The 21,326-nt window shown below is 43.2% G+C and overlaps 1 protein-coding gene across 3 annotated transcripts; it reads left to right on the top strand.

The window, feature by feature from the left end:
- Positions 1 to 6,569: 6,569 nt before the first annotated feature.
- LOC101721497 (melanoma-associated antigen 10-like) lies at positions 6,570 to 21,026 on the top strand. Of its 3 annotated transcripts, XM_021249181.2 has the most exons (6): positions 6,570 to 6,754; positions 8,162 to 8,250; positions 16,841 to 16,919; positions 17,974 to 18,053; positions 18,782 to 18,862; positions 19,157 to 21,026. In XM_021249181.2, exon 6 carries the CDS (start codon positions 19,448 to 19,450, stop codon positions 20,237 to 20,239), a length of 792 nt encoding a protein of 263 aa, XP_021104840.1. In that variant the 5' UTR covers positions 6,570 to 6,754; positions 8,162 to 8,250; positions 16,841 to 16,919; positions 17,974 to 18,053; positions 18,782 to 18,862; positions 19,157 to 19,447; the 3' UTR covers positions 20,240 to 21,026. The 3 variants fall into 3 exon arrangements, with proteins under 3 accessions (XP_021104840.1, XP_021104839.1, XP_021104841.1); XM_021249180.2 differs by lacking the exon at positions 6,570 to 6,754 and having other exon boundaries at positions 8,046 to 8,250; XM_021249182.2 differs by lacking the exon at positions 6,570 to 6,754 and having other exon boundaries at positions 8,046 to 8,250; positions 17,943 to 18,053.
- Positions 21,027 to 21,326: the final 300 nt, after the last annotated feature.

Below are 21,326 nucleotides of genomic sequence, written 5' to 3'. Positions count from 1 at the left end.
CACGATTCAGTGCCACATTCTGTGTTCTCCCTACCACCATCCCCTAGGTGTCTGTGGCATAACTTCAGTCCCTCTATACCAACGTGGCCATGTCTAAGTCTATGTGGAGATGAGGATCATCCCAGTTCCTATCTTCAACTATGGCTATGCAGCATGTTCTCAATTCACCTATTACAATGCCGAGGGATCATCTCTATCTCAGCCCTTCTTCCCACTGTTGCCTTACTTTCCACTAGTTTTGTGTGCTTGTTCATGAAATCACTTGCTTCAGCCTATCAAGACTTCAGGAAATAAACATGAATAAATGTGTTCTAATGGGTGTCTTAGCCTTTTTCACAATCTTCGGGTCCTGCTTGTTGCAATGAGTGTGGTACCCAGGCTTGGGTTTTACAGCTTAGGAGCGATGGAGCAGGTATTCATGTGCCAGAAGATATGCAGGATCTTTGCTTAGAGAGAACATTTTGAGGAACCCTCCTACTCATTTCCACACTGGCTTTAACAATACACAACCTAAGAGAGATGAATTCATAGAGAAGGTTGGGGTTCTAAGGACAATTCACCATCGTCCTTAAGTTTCTGTACAATGTACCAAGCTTTTGATAGAGGCCTCCAGACTGGAAAGGGAGAAGTAAAGCTACATGTTTACAGAAAATAAGAAAATGAATATTCAACGTTTTAGTAATTAAGAAAATTGTTCTAGAACTAATCATTGAGTTTAGCAATGTCACAGGACACAAAATCATTATACTGCATATGTATAGTAGCAGTGAACAAATAGAAATGAACATAAAGCAAAATAATTTAAAATAAGATTGAAACTATGAGTTAAAGGGATAAATCAGACAAGATGGAGAAAATCACGGCATTGAGAAATATATTGAAAACATGAGTAATGGAAATCAGAATAAATGTTGATATAAACCTTGTTTATCACAGACACATTTTAATACTGTTACAAAGTCATTTCTTTCCAAATACTTTAATAGATTCAATGCCAATCAAATGAAAATTCCAGAAGTATTTTAAACAGAAATTGGGAGGCAGGTGGTGGGACCACTGAGCTAAATCCCCGGCCCCTTTAACAGAAATTGGGAAGCCAATTATAACATTCATATAGAAATGCAAAGGCCCTAGAACAGTCAAAGACAACTTTTTAACACAGAACAAAGTTGGAGGAGTTGCCCCACTTCATCAAGCATTATGAAATAACAGCAATCAAGACAGTGAGACAGCTCTAGAACTGCATCAGTGGAACAGAATGAAGTCCAGGATCAAATCCACCATGAGGTAGGCATGGCGGAAATGACAGGCTGTGCTGTTCCTGGGAGAGACACTGCCGTCCCACATACACCACCTGCCCCCAGCCAGGTAGAAATCAGTGCCCTGGCGCAGACAGGCAGCATCCCCTTTGCCTGTGGGACCAAATGCTCAGGGACAAATTGTCTGTGGTATGCAGGCTTGAGCCACGCCTTCTCCACCACATCTGACTGCCAAGCACAAACCACTCTAAAGCCCAACCTACAAGACCCACCACCATCCCTTCTAGCACACCCACTTCTTTCCTTCCTCCCCATTCTCACCATCAGCGGAGATGCCCACACACATCTCCTCAGAAATTGGCTTTATTTCCATCACACTTGTGTAAGAGTTGGCATTAAATTTACTGTCTACATTGTGGACCATTTCCCAGGGGCCTGACCTCTGGAGATTCCTCAGATAGACCTGAGGTATCTGTCCTCACTCATGTCACAGGCAGCCCAGGTTCTCAGTTCAAGTCATAGAGTTCCCCACGCTCTCTTGCTCCTGCTCTGGCTCATGCTGATAGTGTTTCTCACTCAAGCTGCTGGAAACGGCAGAGCTGTGTTGACCCTATCCCTTTCCTGGGCTTGCTGGAAGAGGTAGCTGCTCTGGGGGAGGTTTTTCTTCTAAGACACTCTTTTAAGAATCATTATACTGTGCTTACTCTGTTGGACACCTGAAAGGACACGGGGAGATCACAACAAGTCTCTGGCTTGGGGGAAGAAGGTGGAGGAGGGATGGGAAAAGGGCTTCATTTGAAAGGGTGGGGTCTGCGGACATGGTAGAATCCTTGGGAGGGGCTAGATTCCAAGGGAGGAGGCCAAAGTGCTTGTGTTGGTATATTCACCTTTTGTTCAGACTGGCTTTGAGAAGAGGGTCTTCTCCTAATTCTTCCCTTTTGTTCTTGTCCTGGGGGGATAACTGTCCATTTCATTTACTGGCAGTTTTCAATCCCTGTCAAGTGTCTAACAAAAGGCCTCTTGTCATCCCTTTATACAGCTTTCCCAGGACAATGAATGGCCACACGTAGACAATGATTATAAGAGAGAAGAAACTGTCTCATAAAGACTGGTTCTGAAAGAATTGGATATCCATATGCAAAAAGTAATTCTTGATCTATACCAAATCATGAATATCTATATCTAACAATATCAACATTTCTTTCTTAGATTTGATGTGGCTGGGACAACATACCAATCAACCATAAATCAAAGGAGGAGAGGTTTATGTTGGCTCACAATTTTCAGGGGTTTCACAGTTTTCAGAAGATTCAGCGAATAGTTTGTTGGCTCCAAAGCAGAATGGCATGGCAGAAGACCGTGGAGGAGAAATGCTGCACATACCATGGTGGCAGAGAGAGAGAGAGAGAGGGAGGGAGGGAGGGAGAGAGAGAGAGAGAGAGAGGCAGAGAGGGAGAGAGGGAGAGAGGGAGAGAGGGAGAGAGGGAGAGAGGGAGAGAGGGAAAGAGAGGGAGAGAAGAGAGGGAGAGGGAGAGAGAGAGAGAGAGAGAGACAGGGAGAATATACTTTGAAGTCACTCTCCAAGTAACTTTTCCCTTCCTACCAGTCCCCACCAGCAAACATCAGGATTTGGGGGCAAATGTTAGATTTAAACCATAACATATCTTCCCTGAGTACTAAAAGGCTCACGTGCATCTCTTTATTCAAAATGCAGTTAATCCACCTGTAAGAGTGGCCAATGTCTTAATAGTTCCATTATTGTAGAAAATTCCATGTCCAAAGTCTCTCCCCAAGACTCCAGGCAAACTCTTACCTATGATATCCTGTAAAAACCAAACAGTAGAATGCTTCCACTATGCAAGAGCACAGGGTAAACATTCCCATTCCAAAAGGGAGGAGTAGGTGGGTAGAATGGAATTGGACTAAAGCAAGACTGAATCTCAGCAGGGAAAACATTAAATCTCTTAGATCAGTGTCTAACAACCATGGTGGTGTGTGTTGAGATGTGAGCTGCAAAGTGCTTAGACAGCCCTGTCCCTATGGCCATTGGAGCTACAGCCCATATGGCCTTTCTCTTGGACTGGTTCCAGTCAGTGCTTGCAATTTCCTTCAAATGAAAATCCAAGTACTTGGCAACTCTGGTTTCCTGGGATCACCATGGCAACTTTTGTTTCACTCTCACAGATTCATACAGTGCTCTCTCATGAGGTCTTGCCAACAACTATGATTCAGTCATATCTTTTCCTGAAGTTTGAGTGGAAGCATCTGAGGCTCCCTATCTCTCACTTTCTGCATGCCTGAAATACCAGCACCATGTGAATGGCAAGAGTTTGTCATCATCTTGAGCAGAAGCCAGGCACCACATACAGCTATAGTGGCCTCTGGGGTCTGGATGGATGAACTCAGGGATATACTTTTCTAGGTGCCCTTGAATTAGCCCTTGAATGAGCAGGGGTCCCATCACTCTTTGCTCAAATGAAAGATTTACAGTTTTAAACCCTTGATCCTGTAATGGAGTCTTGCTGATTTCTGATATGCCCTCAAGGCATTTTTCTTCTTGGCCTTGTGCAAAGTACTTGGCTTCTTCATAATGCTAATCTTTCAGGAATGATTATCTCCTAGTCCCCAACTTTGCAGGTGCTTCTTTCTGGTGAACCAATAGTTTCCAAATCAATCAACTCAGCCATTCCCCCATGATAATCACTGCAGATTTGTTACTGATATTCAGCTATACATGTGACACAACCTGAACACTGGCTGGCCATGAAATTTGCACTGTGAAATTAATTAGTCTACCACTATTAGTCTCAGTCACCTACAACATTTTAGGACATGGACAAAAGGTAGAGAAATTTTCTGCCAAAGCATAACACATGGCATCTAGTCATCTAGCCAATATATCCCTTTGTTATAGTTTATATCTAGATGTCCTCCCAAAGCCTCATCCACTCATTAGTGGAGCTTTAGGGAGGTGACCGAATCATGGGGTATTGGGCATGCAATTAGTCCACTGATGAGTTTAGAGCTACATGTGAGGTGAAGCATGATGGGAGGAGGTGGGCCACTGGGAGCATGGCCTTGAGGGGTTTGTCTCCCTCCTTTTCCCTTGATCTCTATCTGCTTCCAGCCTGAAATGCCATGGACTGTTTCTCCTGTGTCATAGCCCTGTACCATGCCCCTCTGCCTTGGAGCAGCTGACTATGGACTGAAACCTCTACAAACTGTGGGCCAAAATAAATTTCTCCTCCTTTAACATGTAGCTGTTGGGTATTTTGTCCCAGCAATGAGAAAAGACCTTCTTCTGATCTCTGACCAGGTTTGCTCACCAAGCTCTGCTCACAGCATTCTAGGACTTCTCTAGCCTGCCTCTCCAACCTCGACAAACTCCCCTGAAAACCACTTGCAAAACTTTTGGACTACATATACAAGTTTAGTCATAGCAATGGCCTTACTCCTGATATCAATTTTCTACATTAGTCCCTTTCCTCTCAGTGGGACAATATACTAAACATGTGCTACTTAAAGGAAGAGCAGTGTGCTTTGGCTCACAAGCTCCATAGATTCAGGCTGTGGTTGGCCTGCTGAAAGGCAGAAATGGCATGGAATAATGGTATGGCAGAGGAAAGCTGGTCCTGTCATGGCCACCACAAAGCAAAGGGACACGGGAGTGCAGCAGAGACCTCAGGGCTACACCCCCAGTAGAGCTGGGGTGAGAATTCACGCTCCACATACACCCTAGTGACCTCCATCTTCTAAAGGTCCTTACCTCCAATTGGGAGACATTTGTGGGTCACCTTAGATCTAAACCATAAGTGTATTTCTCTCCAGAGAGAAACAAAAATTGTCAGACAGATATGTTATAGACTTAGATCATGTGATGGTGACATCTGACTCATGTGAAATCAATAGCACAGGCCAGCAGGTGGGAAAGTCACACTACATTTCTTTATTTTTCTTAAAGATTTTCTTTTGCGTTTTACTTAGCATGTGTAAATTATACACATTAGTGGAGTTCAGTGTGATATGTCACAGCATGGATACAGCACACAGCAATCAAATCCAGTCATGCTTGCACAAATGAGACAGCACATGTGTTATTTCACATTGCATGCCTGGCTTATTCCACTTGACACAATGGCCTCTAGTTCGAGTGACTAAAATTTACAAAAATATTTAAAGTTTAAGGTTTCAGATTAGAGGAGACAAATCCTAGAAATAGCTACAGCAACCCTACCAAAATTTCTAAACTTTTTGTAAACTATTAAATTTTACCTACATATTCACTTGTAGGCTACTATCTTCTGCATCTCAAATTTACACTGCAAAACAAAAGGAGAGAGAAACAGAGACAGAGACACAGAGACAGAGAGAGAGAGAGAGAAAGAGAGAGACAGAGACAGAAAATCCTAGCAAACACACAGGAGCAAGTAAGTTGAAGTATGAAAACATGAGGAAGTCCTGGGGAAGAGTAAAGACTGTTCACCTCCTACTGGTATTTGTTAGGGGGGGAAGTGGTTGGGGGCTGAGGCCTGCCTAAGTGACCCATGGCAACATGAGTTGGAGGAAAGTTTTAAAATTCCTGCATCTACAACACTGCACAGTCTGAGGCAGCATCTCATACCAGAGACATTGATAGCCCAGGCTAACTTTGGGAGAGCAGAATTATTATGAATTAAATGGAATTATTATGGCTGTAGAGACTATAGTTATAATCACCTGAAGCAGCCTGAGTGGGTGAGTACTGACTTTCAAAACAATTATTATGTTGACAAAGTATAAACAATGCACTACAAATGGAATAGTGAGTATAAGAGTAAATAACGTGGAGTAGCATTAGATATTCCATAATCAAAGAAGAGCCCCTCCCTTCAGCCTCACGGGACTCTGGTGTCAGCTCCTTGGTCTGGGGTGAACAGACTGAGGTTCTGAGCCAAGTGGTCCAGGATCCACCGGGAACCAGGGTGACGACCCCTAGGGAGGGAACCTAGGGAATCACTTTCTGCACCTGCTGACACGTTCCCAGATGTGATTTCTACTGAATGCGGAATAGTTCCTGGTTCAGGGGATGGGTGCAGAGAGGATCTAGGCACACTCAAGGTTCAAGGAGAGAAGTAACAAGGGACTGAGGAAGACCCGCCCCAGAGGGAGAGTCAGCTAACTACCCAGCTCTACCCCTCCTGTTAGCCCTGGACCACACAGGGTCTGATTTGTTACAATGAAGTTCAGGCTCCCTGAGCCCTGGGAGGTAGAGCCTTCCTGGGAGGGGAACAGAGAGAACCAAATCCATAGAGAAAGTAGTTCTGGCTCTGCCCAGAACCAAAAGGCTGAACTCCTAGGGAACACGGAATGGACCTGGAGAATTTTGTTCCGCTCCTGCTGTCAGCTGCGGGAGACCTCGGGAACGTTTCGGGACGTAACGTCATCCACTGACTGTAGCAGCGGCAGTGGCTTCAGGTCAGAGCTACTGAGGTGCTTTGTGGAGATACCTGCTTGAGGTGAGGGGAATTGTGTGGGTGGGCTCAGTTAGGGCTCGGTGATGGGTAATAGGGGGAATGAGGAAGCTCACTGCGCACAGAGGGTCCCCAAACAATCCAGATATGCCTCTGTAGTGAGCATTATATGGCGCGAATGCTCAGGTGGGGACCACTTGTGGCTCAGGCGACCCAGAGTGCAGAATTAGAGCCGAGTTCTGAGGTTCGCGCTTCAAGAGGTAGGATTGGACAGGACCTGGAGTGAGTTAGGTCAAAATGAAGGCTGAGGGAGGACTGACAAAGCCCTGCCTCAGGAGAAGGTCCCAGAACATTCTAGAATAGGCTCCATTTTCTGCCCGGTACCAAGCAATGCAGCAGTCTCAAAACAGCGCCACCTTTGGCCGTAATGGGAACTGCATGCAAAATCAGACCCTTGTCCTCTGATCCTAGCTTCAGGTGGGAGAACAGAGAATCGGATAAAGGTGTGTAACACTAGAGAAACTGCAGAAGGCACACTCCAGAGCAAGGGTCTCCCAACCATGTAGAAAAGCCTCTCTTTCCAGCCTTGTACCTCATAGGGCAGAATTCTCAGGAGAGCGCGTGGGTTTCCCTCTCTGGAACCTGAAAGGAGAGTCAGAGCCTAATTGTCTGGTCCATGCTTCAGGTGCGAGTAGCAGAGAGGGCCTGGGCTAAGTTAGGTCAAGATAAGGCCCAGAGGGCACAGTGAGGAAGCCCCAGGGCAGGGAGAGGGTCCCCAAAAAACCCAGAATTGCCTCTCTTACAGCTCCTCACGGGGGGGGGGGGGGGGGTTCAGGTCTAGGGAGTAGAGACCCAGGCTTAGTTAGGTCACAGTGGGAGCCTGTGGACCACTGTTGAAGCCTGTCCCCTCGCAGAGTTTCCCCAGAAATCCAGAGCCACGTCTGCCATCAGCACTGCAGCACACGGAGAGGTGTGTTAGGACGAGCCCCTACTCAAGGGCACACAAAACCCTCTGGATTTGTCCACAAGGAGCAGTTGCCCCTGGGCAGCTGTGTATCCATGGGGATGGGAGTGCCTCGCACTGCCTTTTGTTCCCTCTCTGAGAGGTAAACACTTTTCCTGAGAGTTGGCCTCAGGCCAGCAGGGGTCCAGGCTCTGCTCAAGGACACTTGAGGGCCCTGGGTGAGCAGAGAGGGGACCACGCACCCAGAACAGTGGGGGCCTCACACAGTTACCTCTCGTTGGGCTCCACCTCTGGGGTGACGGAAGACAGACGGTGTCCTTGGATTGCGAGGCGCATGCGCAGGTCAGGAGCGGAGAAGTGCGGCTCCCCGGGCATGCGCCAGACAAAGGAGGGCTTCCAGAACCTCGTCCTTCTGTCCAAAGCCTGGGGAAAGCCCGGGCAGGAGTGTGCGGAAGTGCTGCATCTCATTTCTGTCTGCTTGAGCTCAGGGAGGCTACACCTTGGTGTGCAGTGTGTCACCAGGTCAGCGGAGGAGCCACGGCTGGTCAGCAGAGGCCAGGACCTGCCAGCAATCAAGGTGAGCACCTTGGGTGAGCACTGAAAGGGTTTTTGTTGTGCTACATAATGATTACATTCATTGGGGAGAGTTGGTACATGTATGTGACATAGCTTAATTCTTTTTTTTTCCTTCCCCTCTTTTCAATCCTACTCCAAGCATCTCTTGGATCCATTTTCTTACATATGTATACTATATGTGTGTGTATATATATATTGTTTGTTCGTTTTCCATATGTAATGATCACAATCCTCATTATGTATATGTATATTTGTGCACGCTTGTACACAATGAACACATTCCTCACAGGGACTTTGTGCATGTGCAAACTTCACAATTCCCCCCTTTTTATGGGATTTCCCTCCCCTCCATTCTCCCACCTTCCACATCTTGCTTCCCTTCTCATATACTAAAAAATCTACCTATTTGCTATTATCTGTCTTTTATTTTCATCTTTATTTACTTTTCAGATTCCTCATATAAAGAAACCATGTGGTATTTAAGCTAATGTGTCTGATTTATTTCACTTAACATTATGGTCTCAAGGTGCACTCATTTTCCTACATATGACTCAAGATTTTTTTTTAAGGCACAGTAGTAACTGATTTTATGTAAACATCTCATTTCCCATATCTCTTCACCTATTGATGGAAATATAAGCCACTTCCAAGATTTAGTTATTGTGAATTTTGCTGTTGTAAACATGGATATGTATGCATCAGTATAATGTGATGTCTTTAATTCTTTCGGGAAGATAACTAGAGGGGGAATATCTTGGTTGAATGTAAATTCTAGTGTTGTTTTCTAAAGGGTCCCCTGACTGATTTTCATAGTGGTTGTACCAGTTTACACTCCCACCAGCAATGACGATGGGTTCCTTTTTCCTCACAGGCTTGCCAGCATTTGCTATTATTTGATTTTTTGAAGATAGCCATTCTTTCTGGCGTAAGATATAATCTCATTGTTGTTTTAATTTGCATTTCATGAGTGGCCAGCAGTGCTGAACTTTTTTCATGTATTTTTGGGCCATTAATACTTCTTCATCTGAGAAGTATCTTTTCACTTAGATGATCATTTCTTGATTAGGTGTTTTAATTTGGGAGGTCTTTTATTTCAGTTATTAATATAGTCTAGATATTAGGCTTTTATCAGAGGAGTAACTGGTAAAACGTTTTTCCAATTCTGCAGATTGTCTCTTCAGTCTGTTGGGTGTTTCCTTTGCTGTGCAGAGGCTTTCTAATTTGATATGATCCCATTTGGTGTTGCTTGGTAATATTTCTTGTGCAACTGGCATTCTATTCTGAAGTTACTGTTACACATAAGCCTTCCAGAGTATTGCCTGATTTGTCTTTCAGCAGATTGTTTTTCCTTTTAATATTTAGATATTTGATTCATTTTGATGTTATTTTAAATGATGAGAGATATGGGTCTATGTTTAACCTTCTGGATTTGTACAGCCAGTTTTCCCAACAGCATTTGTTAAAGAGGCTACTCTTGCTGCAGTGAAAGTATTTGGTCCTTTTGTTAAAGAAAAGAACAGTTGTGTTGCCTGGAGTGGTTTCTGTATCCTGCATTTATTCTGTTGATCCACAAGTCTGTTTTTGTTCTGTTTTTTGCCAATATCGTGCTGTTTTTATCTGAGTAGTTTTGTAGCATACTTCACTCAAAGTCTAGGATGGTGATGCCCCTACCTTGCTCTTGGTGCCAGGACTGCTTTGGTGTTCCAAATCTCTTCTGGTTCCATGTGAATTTTAGGATTGTTTTCCCTAGTTCTGTGAGGAATGCTATTGGTATTTTGATTGGGAATGCATTCAATCTGTATAACAGATTTGAAATTATGGCCATTTTGACTCAGCCATTGCATTGGCTCTGCCTATGCAGGAAAAGTGGATGTTCGTTTGTTTGGTTTTTTGACAATGAAAAGTTTAATATTTTACTAGAAAACTTTCAGACATCTTACAAATGCCCAGGAACTCTTTCAATGGATGTGCCCTGACACGGATGTAGAAGTGATTTTAGTGTACTCCTGAGCATCTTTCTGTTCCCTTCTAGACTTGGTCTGCTCAAAGTGTGGATTCCAAGCTTCTGTAAAAAATCAAAGCTTGCAATGAATACAAATGTAGATAGAATTAACAGTGAAATTGCAAAGCAGCTGACTTTTTATTAAGTTTCTAGGCATATAGATCTTATGCTGAGAAATCCACCAATATTAGACGGGTGGCATGTGCTGAGTGTTGCTTGAAACCAAAACGTGAATATTCTTATTTTAAAGCTAACCTGCAATTTCAAAAGATGAGATGCTTAGAAGGAAATGCAGAAGTATAAATGAGAAATATACTCAATGGAACTTATAAACATACAGTACAGATTAAATTTTCTTATTGTTTGGTTCTATGTGGAAATTTTTGATGTCAATAATACAGCCTATTTTTTATAAATTTCTTCCCCAAAAACCTTTAAATTCAACAATTTGAGAAAAATGTTGTTTTACCTTTGTCTGAACACAGACAACCTATTGCCATACACATGGTGCATGTGAACATACCTATATGTACAGATCACAGAACTATGAACTGTGTGCAAAGGGGCTGACCTAGTATTTTTGCATGCACAGTGCTCGGGATCCTATCCTAGTGGGTGACAATGCAGAACATATGCTAATGGGATTTTTGGTGGTTTTTTTTTTTTTTGTACCGAGGATTGAACTCGGGTCCTTGCGCTTGTGCAGTAGGCGGTGAAACCACTGAGCTAAATCCCCGGCCTGCTAATAGTTTTTGGTCAGTGAACTTGGAGTCAAGAAACCATCCCAGTGATTATTTACAATGTAATAGCTGAATGATTATCAGATTATGTTACGTTGTAAACCTATTCTCATACCAAGAATGCCGACTCTGTAAGCTCTGGATGTTGAGCTGGTAAGTCTGAGGCTTAAATTGGTGTATACAAAAAGTAAACCAAAGCCTGAAGAATGTGACGAAAGAAGGTAGAAAGCATTCAGCACTGAAATTTCTCGTAAACATCATAGAAGCACAGAGAATTTAGTGATTTTTTTTTAAAAAGAATGCTTTAAAAAAGTGAGTATACACATAGCCTATAAGGCAAAGTCTAAGTTACAAGTGTACCCAACCAACTCTGGCAACTGTTCTATGAGAGATAATACTGAGGAAAAGTGGATGTTTTTGCATTTTATGATATGCTCTTCAGTCTCCTTTTCAGACTACTGTAGGTTTCATTGTAGGGGACTTTTGTTCCCTTTGTTCCAGTGTTAATTCCCAAGGATTTAGTTTTTGTGACACTATTGTGGAAGTTATTGTTGGCCTAATTTCTTTCTCAAAGAGTTTCTTGTTGGTGTACAGGAACGCTATTGATTTTTGTGTGAACTTTGTAACATGCTATGCTACTGAATTTAGTCATTAATTCTAGGAATCTTTTGGTGGAGCTCTCGGAGTCGTGTATGTAGAAGATCATGTCAACTACAAATAATGATAGTTTAACTTTTTCCTTCTTTGTACATATCCCATTTATTTCTTTCTCTTGCCTGATTGTTTTGGCTAATGTTTTGAGAACTATATTAAACAGTAATGGTGATAGCAGGCATCCTTGTCTTGTTTCTGAAGTCTGGAACAAGACAGCTTTCCCCTGTTTATTATGATGTTGGCTGTTGGTTTGTCATAAATGGCTTTTATCAAATCGCGATAAGTTTTTTTATGCCTATTCAGGGTTTTAATCATGAATAGATATTGTATTTTGTCAGATGTTTTTTCTGAGTCTCTTGATACGATCTGTGATTTTTGTCCTTGCATCTGTTTATGTGATTTATTACATTTTATTGATGTGCACATGTTGAACTATCTCTGGATCACTGGAATGAATCCTACTTAGTCATGATATAATGATCATTTTGACTATTTCCTGCATATTGTTTGCAAAGTCCTCATTGAGGACTTCTGCATCTGTGTTCCTTGAAGAGCTTGGCCTGTATTTCTCTGTTTTGGTTGTGTCCATTTCTGGATTTGGAATCAGCGTAATGCTTGGTTCCATGAATGACTTCAGGAACACTGCTTCCCTTTCAACTTCAGGAAACAGATGGAGGAATACTAGTGTTGGGTCTTGAATAAAGTTCTTGTAGATTTTAGCAGTGAATCTGTTGGGGTCTGGGGTCTTCTTAGTTTTTAGTTTTTATTATTACTTGTTCAATTCCATGGAGAGATTGGGCTACTCAAAATTTTTCTGTCTTCTTGGTTTAGCTGTTGTAGTTAATATGTATCAGAATTCATGTATTTCATCTATATTCTCCATTTTATTACAGTACAGGCTCTTAATGGATTTATTTCCTTTTATGGTTAGTTGGCTAGGATTTTGTCGTATTTGTTTATTCTTTGAAAGAACCAGCTCTTAGTTCATTGATTCTTTGTATTTTTAGACTCAATTTCATAACTTTTGCTCTGATTTTCATAACTTCCTTCTTTATAGTAGCTTTGAATTTGGATTGATCTTGTTTTTCTAGCACCTTGAGGTACATATTTAGATTATGTTTTTGAGCTCGCTCTGTTTTTCTGATGTGAGCATTCATCGCTATAAACTTTCCTCTGAGGATTACTTCCATGGTGTCTCAGAGGTTCTGGTAAGCTGCAGTGGCATTATCGTTTGATTCTAGATCACTTTAGGGTTCTACTGAACAACCGAATACACATTCTGATCAGCAGTTCATGGGACTTTCTCCAAAGTAGACCACATGCTGGCCCAGAAAGCATGCTTAAATAAATGCAAAAGAAGGGAAATCGTTCCATCCATATTATCAGAAGATACTGCAATGAAACTAGTAATCCAAGGAAGGCTCATTTGATTCTAGGAACTAGTTCTTTCATTGCTATTTTCCATGATCCATTGATTATTTAAGAGGGTATTGTTTATTTTCCATATGTTTGAAAAGTTTCTGTGGGTTTTTTTGCCATTGATTTCTAGTTTCATTACACTCTCTTCTGATAATGTGCATGGAATGATTTCCATTATTTTCCACTTGCTTAAGCATGTGTTCTGGGCTAGAATGTGATTTGTTTTGGAGAAAGTCCCAGGTGCTGTTGAGCTGAATGTGTATTCTGTTGTTGGGTAGAATACTCCATAGATATCTATTAAGTCTATTCGTTTGAAGGTTTGGTTGAGCTCTGATATTTCTTTGTTGATATTTTTGTTTAGTAGATTGATCTAGGTGTGACAGTGGGGTATTGTGACAGTGGAGTATTATAATTGTGTTAGTGTTTATCTGACTTTTTGTGTCCATCAGTGTTTATTTTATTAGGTTGGGTGCACAAATTTTTGTTATATGTTTATAATCGTCATCTCTTCCTCTTGAATTGCTCCATTAACCAATATGTGGTTACAATCTCTATCTCTTTTGATCAGATTGGCTTGAAATTCACTTCGTCTGAAATTAAGATAGATACTCCTGCTTTTCTCTGGGTTTCTGTTCCATGGAATACTGTTTCCATCCTTTGATTTCCAATCTGTGAATTTTGTTGAGTTAAATGTTTTCTGTATATTCCATATCACTGGGTTTTGTTTCTTGATTTATTCTACCAATCTGTGTCTTTTGATTGGGAAATTGAGACCTTTCACATTGAGAGTTATTACTGAAAGGGAATTGACTTTATTCTTTTAATTGCATTATTTGCCTGTAGGTGATTTCCTTATAGTTTTTTTCCTTCTGCTTAGGTGGTGATTCTGCCAGTTGTGTTCATTCTATTTGACTTATTGACATTATTGTTTCACTGTCTCTTTCTAGCATATCCTTGAGAACTTTCTTTTGTAATTCTGGTTTGGTGGTCAGGAATTTCTTGAGATGCTCCTGGTCATGAAAACATTTTTTTCTCCATAAACTTTGAAGGAACATTTTGCAGGACATATATATCTAGGTTGGAAATTTTTATCTTTTAGGACTTGAAGCACTTCACTCCAAGCCCCTATGGCCCTTAAGGTTTGTGTTGAGGTCTGTAGTTATTCTAGTCGGTTTACCTTTGTAAGTGGTGTGGTCTGTTCCTTTTCTCTAACAGTTTTAAGATTTTGGCCCTAGGTTGGACTTGTGTTTAGAGAATGATATTTCATGGAGAGTTTCTCTTTCGATCATAGTTATTTGCGGTTGTATATTCCTTATTTATCTGTATGTTTATGTTTTTACCACTATTTGAGAAGTTTTCTGCTATTATTTCTGTAAAATGTTTTTTTATGCCATTTGTAGTGCCTTCTGATTTTTCATATATTCCTATTACTTTGAGATTAATCTCCTTTGGTTCATCTAGCAGCTTTTGGATCCATTTTTCATGTTGGCTTGTGGCTTTAAATGTGTCTTTGAATACTTTTTCATTGAGAGTATCTCTGTCTTCTAATTCTGAAGTTCTGTCCTCACATTGGTTGCTTCTGTTGTCCATAGTTCCTATATTTTTTAATCTCCTGGATTACTGATTAAAATCTTTTCATGAACTCTACTTTTTTGTTAAACTGTTCATTCATGTTCTCTATGATTTTCTTTAGCTCACTTTGCTTTTCATTATTGTGTTCTGAAAGCTCCTTGATCACTTCTGTTATTACTTCCATAATCTTTTTAGTTGTATCTTCTGAGATTATGCCTAGCACTTCTTTGATTTGCTTTCTGATCTCCTCTATTAGCCTTCAAGTACTTTGTGTATGTTGCTTATATTATTCTCCCCCTCAGTACCCACGGATTGGTTTTAGGGGAGTTGGAAGGTTTGGGAGGCACTTTGTTGACTTGTCTTCAGTGTTTCTATTGTCCTTCTATTTTTGTTGTTGTTGTTGTTCTGTGTTGAAGTTTGTGGCACTTACAGTGGAAAGAGTTGCTACTGTAGAAATCTTTTTAATTAGTCTGCTTTTTAGTGATGTAATTTGGGCAAGGCTGACTATAGTCCTTTAACTGAGCCCTAAAATCCAACCACTTCTCTTAATTTAGAAGGGGAAAATGGAGTATAATTGGCCCAAGACCAAGTTACCTGGGCATGTAGCCCAATATTGTTAATGTCGAAAATGTGGCTTACAGACAAAATCCACTAATGTCAACATTTATGCGACCCTGACAGTTTCAAACAAACCACCTACTGTGGTATTGTTCAAGACAAATTGGACATTAGCATACCATAAGAACCAATGTGATACCACCCTTAAACATAGAAAAGAAATCCACCATTATAATATGAATACTAAGACAATCCAGATATTGACATACAGCTAATATGTACTAAATGTGACAGCTATATAGTTCCACTAATAGTAAAAATAATTTAATAGTAATTTTATAGAGTTAAGTATCTAAAGATTATTAAAGCTTAATGGTTACTAAAGATATAGCGAGTTGGGAAAAAGGGAATGCCAGAAGAAAAATTTGAAACCTGAAATTCTAGCATATGAGAAGGAGGAGAAGGTAGTGGCATGAATGATTCTATCAGGGACTAGAAGGATACCTATAAAATTAGTAAGTGTAACAGAAAAAAACTGAAGTAGAAGTTACCAGAAATAAAAGGCAAAAAAGAATAGAAATTATATAGATAATACAAATAAGAAAAACAATAAAGGGAAAAATTAATGGGAAAGAGGTGAAAAAAGAAAAAATGATGTAAGAAAAAGAAAGAAATGAGAAAAAGAAAGAAAACAATTCCTTTGTGATGTTGAATGAGTAGTTTCCTTTCCAGATCCATAATTTTAAGGTCTAGCAATTCTCGATTTTCTGAGGCCCCCTGTGCACTCCCAGCTGTGGTTGTGTCCAAGTCATGATGTGCCCCTGCTCACACTGGTAGACAAGGTAGGCAGCCAGACTGGAAGTCCATGCTGGACACAGGCAAAGGGGCAAGAGCTCAAATAACCAATGCCAAGACTCTGAAATCCAGAATAACTCCGACTGGGCCTGGGCTCCAGGTGCTGGTGGCGGGGCTGTGTCCTTCACAGCCTAATTCAAACCCCTCAGGGGGTCTCTTTGCAGCCTGCGGTCTGTCCAAAGCTGTGTCCTCTTCCTGTCACTCAGTCACTGGAGCCCTGAAGTGAAGCCATCCCATGGCTGTTCTGAGTTGCCAGCTGAAACAACCCTTTGCCCCAGTGGGACCCTTGCCTGGGCTCTCTCCAGAAATATGGCAGCATCTGCATTAGGGAAAATTACTCACATTTACCTTTATAAGGACTTTGTGGCAGCAGAGCTCCGTACTGTCCCTGCAGATCTCAGCAACCTCTGGCCATTGAGCCAGTGCTTTTCCCTAGGGCCTCCTGGAGCCCCTAGGTTTCCCTTTGGTTCTATAGATTCAGTCTTCCTTTCCCATGAGCCTGGAGCCGGGAAGAAAGTCCAGACAGCTTTGCTCCTTCTTCTCCTTGTATTCTGTCTCTTCAAATTCTCTATATTTTTAAATTTTCCTGTCAGTTGCTTCCTGATTGCCTGGCGCCTTCTTTTCCATTTCCTCTTCCTCCTCCTCCTCTTCCTCCTTTCCCTCCTCTTCCTCTCCTCCTCTACTTCTTCCTCTTCCTCCTCTTCCTGATTTCCCTCCTCCTCCTCTTCTTCCTCCTCCTCCTCTTCTTCTGCTTCTGCTTCCTTGGGTTATCTTGGGTTATTATATTTCAGACTCTCAATTCTGAATCTGCGGGAGGCTGCATTGCTGCTGCTCACCACTCCTTCATTTTCCAGCACAGAACGTCTGAAGGTAACTCACATTCATAAAAAGAAGGTGTATCCCACAGAGCCTGGCTTCTGTAATCACACTGGTATTCCAGTGAGAGGGGCTGTATCTCAATTGCTGTCATTTATGCTAATCATTGGGGTGGGAGGACTCGGGGAGGTGAGGAGCCTGGTCCAAGGAGTGACCACAGGTCAGCAGAGAGAGCTAGGTATGGTCAGCAGGAGGGTCCCAAGAGCTGCCAGGCCCAAACTATCAACCTTCCCGAGGATTATGGGTGTCCACTGTCCAGATACACGAGACCCCACAGAGTGTGCCCATTTTCTGGGGTCATCTTTGAGAGGCTGTAATTGGCATGCAAACTTCTGCCACAGTCCACAAGGGACTCATCTGGGAGATGAGGTCCTGGTCTCAAAGGGAGAGATCAACTCATCTCAGGTCGGGTGGGAATGAGGGAGAGTGGGGTGGAGATGAGAGAGGACAGACACTGACAGGAGTAAGATGGAGAAACTACAGAAGTGCATAGGAGATACCTTACTTGCGTTCTCATTGCTGAAACATAATACCTGACATCTGCAGTTTAGTGGAAGAAAAGTTGATTTGGGTTCACATTTTATAGAGGTTTCAGTTCATAGTGAGCCAGCTCCAAGGCAGAACAGCATAGTGGAAGGGCCTAGTAGGAGGAAAGCTATGCACCACAAGTCTTCCAGGAGGCCAACAGTAAAGGGAGGAGCCAGGAAGCAAGCTATAACTTGCCCTGTCACACCCACAGTGACCCTCCTTTTCCTAAAAGCCCCCCCCATCAGTCAGTTAGGAATGAGCCCCCATTATCCAGTATCTTGTAAAGGTCCTACCTATGGTTCCATGGGACTTTCAGGGGAAATCTAGACTTAAACCGTAACAGGGTTAATGTGTCACAGGAGAGATGGGCACAGGTCCTGCTGTCAGCAGTGAAGGCCCCATGTAGGGGGATGGGCACCTGCTCCCTTCTTTTGAGAATGTTGGAGATCTCGTGGAGGTGACACTCTTGATCTAAGATGGTGTCTTCAGATTGGCATAGGGAACTCCATCTGGTCAACAGATACACAATTCTCATATCTTCTGGGAGTCAAGAAGGACCCTAAGGGACGTCAGAAGGTACCCTGCCCAGAAGACGGAGAGGTGAGTTTTCCACAGGCAACTACCTTGCAGCTTCAGTTACCCTGGAAAGTCAGGGCAGGGCTGTCAGGCTGAGGCTGCTCCCTTAGTGCCACATCCATCACCTCAGCGAGCTGAAGGCCTTGGTAGGACAGAGGTGGAGCAAGGAGAGCAGAAATAGATACCAAGCTATGTCAGGAGTCTAGATAAGGGCAAAGTGAACCCTCTCAGCTCAACACACAGCATCCTAGCCTCAGCCCGTCCCTTTGTCACTAGTTGACAGACCCAGGGAACACAAGTGGAGTAGATTCCCCTCTTTTCCTCTTTGAGTGTCTCACAGAGAGAGGCCTGTGGTTTCAAGAAGGCGGGCCTATCTCATTCCAGAGAGTCCCAGACCTTCCCATTTATCAAGATAAGAATGGAGCAGGCTCCCTTTCCTAGGGCACATGCACTCCACTGAATTTGTCTACCTCTTGCTGTTACACCAGGGTGGCTGTGTCCAGATGTGAGTTTGGGGCACTGACTTTTGTTCCCTCTCAAATATGTGCACAATTTTCCTAAGAGTTTGCCTCAAGCCAGCAGAGGGCTGGGGTCCAGGCCCTACTCAAGGACAGTTGAGGTCCCTTAGTGAGCAGTGAGGGTTTCACCCACCCAGAGCAGTGGGGTCCTCACAGAGTCCAGCCACACCTCTTGTTGGGGCTGGGGAACCAGGACTGCACCCGTGGCCTGAGAGCCCTCCATGCCTTTTACAGGAGCTCCAGGAACCAGGCAGTGAAGGTTGTGATGTGAGGCGGTGTCCTCAGGTCCCACAACAGAGGAAGTCAGAAGTCAAGGTGAGGTGTGTGCCCTGAATGTGTACCTAGGTCTCCACCTGCCCGAGGACAGAGGGAAATCCTTGTGCCCAGGCCCCACAAGCCCTACTGTCTGCCCTAGAGCTGTCCTCTGTGATTCAGCTGCATCCTGAGCAGCAGCCTCACTTCCCTGTCCCACATTCTTAGGGAGACAGTTTCCAGGGGGACAGGAGCCTGTGAGGCTCTAGAGTACCACTCAAAGCAAGACCTATACAAGGCAATTTTGGGACTGCTGTTCTCAGCTAAAGACACTCACAGTCCCCCTCTCTCCTCCAGGCATCTGAGTCCTCATCACCAAGCTCCTCCTCTCTCCAGGAACCTAAGAACATCTTCCTAGTCAAAGGAGCCAGAACAACTGCTAGGGGGAGGCCCTCCTGCATGAAGAGGGACACGGGCTCTGGTGAAGGTGCAGGTTCTCAAGCCTGAGGGGGAGAAAGTAGCAGTCAGTGCTTCCTCTGCCTCCTCTTTCTGCTATACTCAAATCCAGACTACTCCAAGAGAAGTGCCTCAGGCTGGGACACTGAGTTGTCCTTAGAATCCTCAGGGCGTCTTCTCTCCCCCACTGCCATGGCCTCTAGTCAAAGGAGCCAATCCAGTCTGGGCTTCAGCAGGGAACACAAGGAGCATCGATGTACCCTGCAGGACCAGGAAGGTCCTAAGCCCCTGCCCCTTGAGGCCCTGCGTGACAAGGTAGATGAATTGGTGGATTTCCTACTCCTCAAGTATAGCAAAATGGAGCTGACCACCAAGGTAGAAATGCTTTATGGTGTCACAAAGGATTACCAGGAGCACTTCCCTCTGATCTTCAGAAAAGCCTCTGAGTGCTTGTATCTGGTGTTTGGCATTGATGTGAAGGAAGTGGATCCTCCTGGGAACTTATATGTCCTTGTCCCTGTCCTTTGTCTCACCTATAATGGGATGTTGGGTAATGAGCAGGGCATTCCCAAAACCAGCCTACTGATAATCATCCTAAGTATTATCTTCGTTAAGGGCAACCGTGCCAGTGAGGAGGTTGTCTGGCTTGCACTTAATAGAATGCAGGTGTATGATGGGAGGGAGCACTTAGTCTATGGGGAGCCCAGGAAATTCATCACCGAGGAGCTGGTAGAGGAAGGGTATCTAGAGTATCGCCAGGTGCCTGATAGTGATCCTGCTCGCTATGAGTTCCTGTGGGGTCCAAGGGCCCACGCTGAAACCACCAAGATGAAAGTCCTGGAGCATTTGTCCAAGGTCAATAAGAGAGATCCCAGGTCCTACCCACGTCTATATGAAGAAGCTTTGAGAGCAGAGCAAGAGGCTGCCATGGATGGGGTGGGGTACGTGCCAGAGATAGGATGTATTTGGGAGCCACTACACTAGCATAGCTCCTGCCCCATGTGAAATGAGGCCCATTCTGCAGTCTCTTTGAGAAGAGCAGCCAGTTTTCTAAATAGTAAGGGCCTGAGTAGGATGGGAAAACACAGTCCATATCTTTTGATGTCCGTTCTACTTAGGCTACTTGGAAATTAATAGGTGTTTTCTTTATGAATTTTTGAAATCTCATTCCTTTTTTTCAAGATTAGAGGTGTTTGCATGTATTATGTGAAGAATAATATTTACCTCACATGGATTTTTAGTTGTGTGACATTGATAGTTGATTGTGATTTCTGATGTGAATATGATTTTGTGTGACAGTGATCACATGAGCATTTTGCTCTTCCATTCCGAGTGTTAGAATCTTTGCTGTTTTGTAAACCAACTTGTGAAATGTTCATTTTATTTGTGATGTGGAACAAGATACCTTAGCATTTGAATAGAAATTTCTTTGGAAATATGTAAGAAGTTTACATCACTTTAGATGGAGTCCAGAAATAGACATAAGAATAAAAAATGATTTCTTGGTTTCCTATTTCTTTTTCCTCTGTTGTTCTATATTATTAAAAATGTATAGGGCCGGGGATTTAGCTCAGTGGTTCTGCTGCCTGTCTTGCAAATGCAAGGTCCTGAGTTCAATCCCTGGTACCAAAAAAAAAAAAAGTATGTATATCCGAAGTTGCTTGGTTTCTTCAATTATATTCGGGAAATTTCCTGTCAATAAAGAAGCCCATCTGCTCACAGGCACATTAAGCCCAAATCTCCATTGCACGTGTGTCCTTTGGAAGGCCCTGTGTCTGTGGCGGAGATATGAGTAAATGAGACAGAGCAGGATCGCACCTACCCAATATGATTGGGGAGACCAGGAGAACCACCAATGTTGGAGGATAGAGACATGACTGCAAGGACCTAACACCCATGTAAAAGGGTACTGAACAGGTGGAGTCTAGCAGAGCGCAGCCATGGTGAGTGCTGAGCCAGGGCAGTTTGGGGCTTGGGGTAACTGCCATCTCTTCCGCAGGAGTTCATTTTAATGCAGCTGCATGGAGGCCAATGTCAGACCCTCAGATGAGGTGTCTTGGGCCTGAGAGGA

Source organism: Heterocephalus glaber, unplaced genomic scaffold (genome assembly GCF_053883595.1).
Source record: "Heterocephalus glaber isolate CG9 unplaced genomic scaffold, H.glaber_assembly_v1.0 deba00001164, whole genome shotgun sequence".
NCBI lineage: Eukaryota > Metazoa > Chordata > Mammalia > Rodentia > Bathyergidae > Heterocephalus > Heterocephalus glaber.
This window is presented reverse-complemented; position numbering and strand designations above follow the sequence as displayed.

Bases quoted from the DNA above. Each gene is read 5' to 3' on its own strand.
- LOC101721497 (XM_021249181.2), top strand. From the start codon at position 19,448: ATGGCCTCTAGTCAAAGGAGCCAATCCAGTCTGGGCTTCAGCAGGGAA.